Genomic DNA, 4,706 nt, shown 5'->3' on the forward strand with positions numbered 1-4,706 from the left:
ATCCCATCCCATCCCATCCCATCCCATCCCATCCCATTATCCCATCCCATTATCCCATTATCCCATTATCCCGTTATCCCATGGATCCCATCCCTCCCACCCCATCCTGGGCTGCAGCTGCTCGGGGGCCGTGCTGAGGGCTCAGTGCAGGTGTCTGGAGCTGGAGTTGAGGTTCTGGCACAGCTTTCGTTGCAGGGGGAGAAGTTCCTTCTCCTCCAAGACAATTCCAGCTGGTTAGGTCACCGAGTTTTCCTGCTGGCTTTAACAAATCCAGAGCAGAGGAAGCTGGCAGCCAGCACAGGGCCAGGGCCAGGCTTTAGGCACAGCTCCGTGTCCTCGTGGCCACCAGCAGGAAACTTCAGCAGCAGCAGAACAATGCAGCGCCTGGGCTTGACCTCCCTGAGCGCCACAGCCACCCAAGCACCTCTGAGCTCTTCCAGATGTTCCTAAAGCACCCCAGGTAGTTGTGATCAAAGCCTTTTCAGCACTGGGTGTTGCAGTGGAAGCCTGGCTGTTGCTCAGAGTCATCTGGGAGAGGAGCTGTCACTTTGGATTTCTTTTTCTTGCCTTTCTTGGAGCGTGTGCAGGAGCTTTTCCACCAAACATGGATCAGGTTTGGTTTTGAAATCTTTGGGCTCATGAGATAGATAATGATCCAGATGTGGGCTGGATAATCCACGTGGTGCTCAGCTAAAGAGGGTTATTTATTGCACCATACATTTTTAATGGCTTTATTAAACTTTGTGAATTTGTTCGGATTGAGGGTTTAGAGTTTAAGCCAAGCTATTTATTAACCTGGGAGAAACCTTCACCTGGCAATGCAAGCACGTGCAGGAGCAAAACCATGCAGGGATGGGAAAGAAAATTGCACTTCCCAGCACCCATTGTGTTCACCCACCTAGGTTTTAAAAAGGAAATTATTTTTTAAAGATATTTTAATAATGGGGCTTAGGGAGGATCTTAGATTGAATAAAGAAAAGGCAACAATAGAAATGTTAAACTTGCTCCAAAACTCATCCCTGAGCACGAAGCCAGGGCCACAGAAAAGCTCTGCAGTGGTAAAGGTTCAGGAGAGAGGAGGAAGGTTTCCATCGCTGGATCCCAATCCTGCACCCACAGCAAGAAAAACTGAGGGGGCTGGATCCCACTGGGAACCTCCAGGAACCTGCAGCTCCTGAGCTGATCCTGGCCCAGATCCCCTGGTTAATTCTGGAAACCCTTCTGTTCAACCCCTGGCTCCTTGTGCTGGTCAGGGGAACATCTCCAGCCCTGGTCAGGGGAACATCTCCAGCCCTGGTCAGGGGAGCTCCTCCAGCCCTGGGTCAGGGGAGCATCTCCAGCCCTGGTCAGGGGAACATCTCCAGCCCTGGGCCAGGGGAGCTCCTCCAGCCCTGGGTCAGGGGAGTTCCTCTAGCCCTGGTCAGGGGAGCATCTCCAGCCCCATCTCTAACTGAGCTCGTTCCCAGGCTCCACGAGCCCTCCAGGAGCTCCAGGGGCTGCAAACGGATGCTCTGGGCTGACACAAGGGCACTGCTGGTCCCAGGGCTGCAGAGGAGGGTGAGGAACCACAGGATGTGGGAGAGGAGGCTGCAGGATCCATGGGATGCAGGAGAGGAGGGTAAAGGATCCATGGGATGCAGGAGAGGAGCTCTGGAGCCAGGGGATGCAGGAGAGGAGGGTGGAGGAACCATGGGATGCAGGAGAGGAGGGTAAAGGATCCATGGGATGCAGGAGAGGAGGTCTGGACCATGGGATGCAGGAGAGGAAGGTAAAGGATCCATGGGATGCAGAAGAGGAGGGTAAAGGATCCATGGGATGCAGGAGAGGAGCTCTGGACCATGGGATGCAGAGCCCTGGGGCTGGAGCCAGCCCCAGCTCCCCTCAGCAGCCCCTCCAAGGACTCCAGCCGGCATTACTCACTCCTTTCCAGCTCCACAGCTCTCAGCCATGTGGCAGGAATTCAAGCGGGTGGAGCCCTCTTCCCTCTGGAAATATCTGATAAAAATCCCTTCCCTCCCCCTTTTCCTTCGCTCAGACAGGATGTGGGTGTGGGGCTGGGGGGCTGGGGGAGCCCCCCGAGCTGCCACACCAAAGCCCAGCTGTTTCTCCAAGGTTTTCCTTGGGGTTGGGGCCTCTCGGGCAGCCCAGCACCTTCCCGGGGCTGAGATTTCTCCTGGCTGGAGCAGCAGCCTCTAAAGGATGTTAAACTCGAGCAGCTGGAAGTTTTAAAGTCTCTTTTCCCTCTCCTGATATTCAGAATTTTTCTAAGTGTTGCAAAAGGAGTGGAGGAAAGGAAGAACGTGTGAAAATGGCAGGAAAAGAGATTTCTCTGGAAATCAAGCTTGGCGGAGATGAATGAAAAGTATATAAAAAAAGAAAGATGAAAGGTTAAGTAAAAGAAATGAAGAGTTTTTATTAGGTACAAATACAATCCATGCTCCCTTTTCCAGCCCTGAGACAAGCACAGGACAGCTCTCCATGTGCTTTATCCATCCCCACTTTTCCAGGACATGCTCCCAGCATCGTCCCAGGAGCTTGGGAGGGTCTGGGAGCAGCAGCCCACTCTGCAGAGGGGGGGTGGCTGTAAACCTCTCCCGTGCTCCTGGAAACTCAGGCAGAGCCCCAGAGATCGGGGCAGAGGCCAGGAGAGCATTTCCAGGGGATTTGCTGCCTTCCAGGTTGGGTTTCCCAGGGGATTCTCTCCTGTGGGGTCGGATCCCAGACCCCGAGCTCTGTCCTGCCCCACAACATCCACACCCCACATCTGTGGGACCCCTGTCCCAGCGGGGCACCAGGGGTTTTTCCTCTAAAACACATGGCCACAGCCAGAGGTGTCCTGGGAGCAGGAGGAGCCCTCGGCAGCGCTGCCAGGAGCAGCTCGAGCCCAAAGCCACAGGATCGGGATTTCCATGGGAATTGCACAACCGGAGCCTTTGATGGATTCTCTGGGGGTCCCCACGGAGCTGAGGAACAGGCAGAGCCCCAGGGATGAGCTGCCTGACTTCTCCCCAACCAACAACCAACTCCTGCACTTCCCAGCCAGGAATATCCTGCAGGAATGACGGCCATGGGCTGTGCAAGGACATGAATTAATCCTGCAGCATCAAAGCTCCTGCTGCCCAATAGCCCTGCCCTTCCAAAATCGGAACTTTTTATCACTTTTCCATCACTTTTGTTTTGTACAAGGAGCTCAAGGTTTGGAACTCGAGGTTTGAGGCTCAAGGTTTGCCTCACGCCTTTGTCTCACACCCTCACAGCCCTGAATGTCATTTTACTCAAATAAAATTGGGGTTTTTTATTTAATTCCTGTAAAATTAACACAGACTGGAGGGTCAGCCAGCAGCTCAGGTGAGCAATTTACCTGTGCAGCCAGGGGAACATGAAAGGAGCTCTGTGAAACAGGAGAACAAAACCCAGAGAATTCCTGCAATGGATCTCGTCGCTCACATTTGTGTGAGTAAGAAAAAATTACATTTGAGGAGACACCCGCAGGCTCCTGGCTCCTGTCCCAGCACACCAGGCAACACACACAGCGCTGCTTCACTTTTTTAGTCCTTTTTTATTACCTCATGGCTGTTGGGTTTGGGACAAAAATGATAATATTTCCCTAAAATATAACCTTTTAAAAAGTAGCACCTAGAGAAAAATCTCGCTGCTGTTATTCATTGCTTCATATGATGAATATTTGAAGAGCTGCAATAGGAGATTTTAATATTTATGGAGATTCATTTGATTTCCAGCGAATGTTTAGTTCCAACCACAAAACAAAAGCGTGGCTCATTTACACCAGCGAGACAACTTGAACTGCGGCTGCAGCCTTTTCCTGCCGCATTCCCATCCCCTCTCCTTCTCCAGGATTATTTTAGGGAGTTCAGATCCCCATCCCTGCCCTTTCCAGAGCAGCAGTGAGTTTTTTCCCCAGGGATGCCGATGCAAACGCTGCTCTGTAAATGTCACCGCAGGGTTTTTGGGTGGGAATCCCAAAATTTCCAATCCCAAACTCCTGGAGGAGCCTCTTCCCCCCGAGCTGCTGCTGCCAGGAGCTGCCCCACGCCGCTGTCCCTGCTGTGATTTTGGGGGTCAATACTCACCAGCCAGCTCCAGCACGCAGAGGGTGATGCCCAGGAGCTGCCTCCACTTCATGGCTGTGGGAATTCCCAAAAGAGGCGTTCCCTGCTCCCAAAAAAGCGCCGCTTTTGGGACCCGGGCTCCTCAGTCCTGCAGCAGCTCTGAGCTCATGCGGCTTTGCTTGGAGTTCAAGCCTTTGAGATCACTCACTTTGTGGGGTGGGTTTCTCTTCAGGGGTTGTGCTTGTGGTCTGGGAGTGCGAGGTGGAGTTTCTCCGCTTTGATTTCCCAGTTTTATATAGTTCATGGCAAGCTCTCTATCACTTAGGTAATTTTCTCCTCCCCACTTTCCTGCCAGCAGCTTCAAAACAAACAAAAGATCAGCCCTCTCCCCAGCGAAGGATCCCAAAGGCTGGCCGGGATTAACCCTTTCCTGAGAGCTGCTGCTTTCCTGGCCGGGGGAGGGCAGGGACGGAGCCTGATCCAGCTGGAATCAGGGATTGAGCCTTGGCTTCCCTCCGAGCAGGGCAAGCACAGCCCGAGGAGCTCAGGGATGGGGAAAGCCCCAGGTGCAGCCCAGAAAACCCCAGGAGCGGTCCCAGCACTGTGGGAAACAGGGGAATGCTCAAAATGGGCTTC

At 53.2% G+C, this 4,706-nt stretch overlaps 1 protein-coding gene across 3 annotated transcripts in view; it reads right to left on the reverse strand.

The window, feature by feature from the left end:
* CD34 (CD34 molecule) overlaps positions 1-4,459 on the reverse strand; it is a 14,888-nt gene extending 10,429 nt beyond the window's left edge. For 2 of the 3 annotated variants that reach the window (XM_015650711.3, XM_015650710.3), the window contains exon 1: positions 4,092-4,459. In XM_015650711.3, coding sequence (XP_015506197.1) covers positions 4,092-4,143 — 52 coding nt within the window. In that variant the 5' untranslated portion in view covers positions 4,144-4,459. The remainder of the gene's footprint in view (positions 1-4,091) is intronic. The other variant, XM_015650709.3, reaches the window with a different exon arrangement.
* Positions 4,460-4,706: the final 247 nt, after the last annotated feature.

This window comes from Parus major, chromosome 26 (assembly GCF_001522545.3).
Source record: "Parus major isolate Abel chromosome 26, Parus_major1.1, whole genome shotgun sequence".
In the NCBI taxonomy this organism is placed as follows: Eukaryota; Metazoa; Chordata; class Aves; order Passeriformes; family Paridae; genus Parus; species Parus major.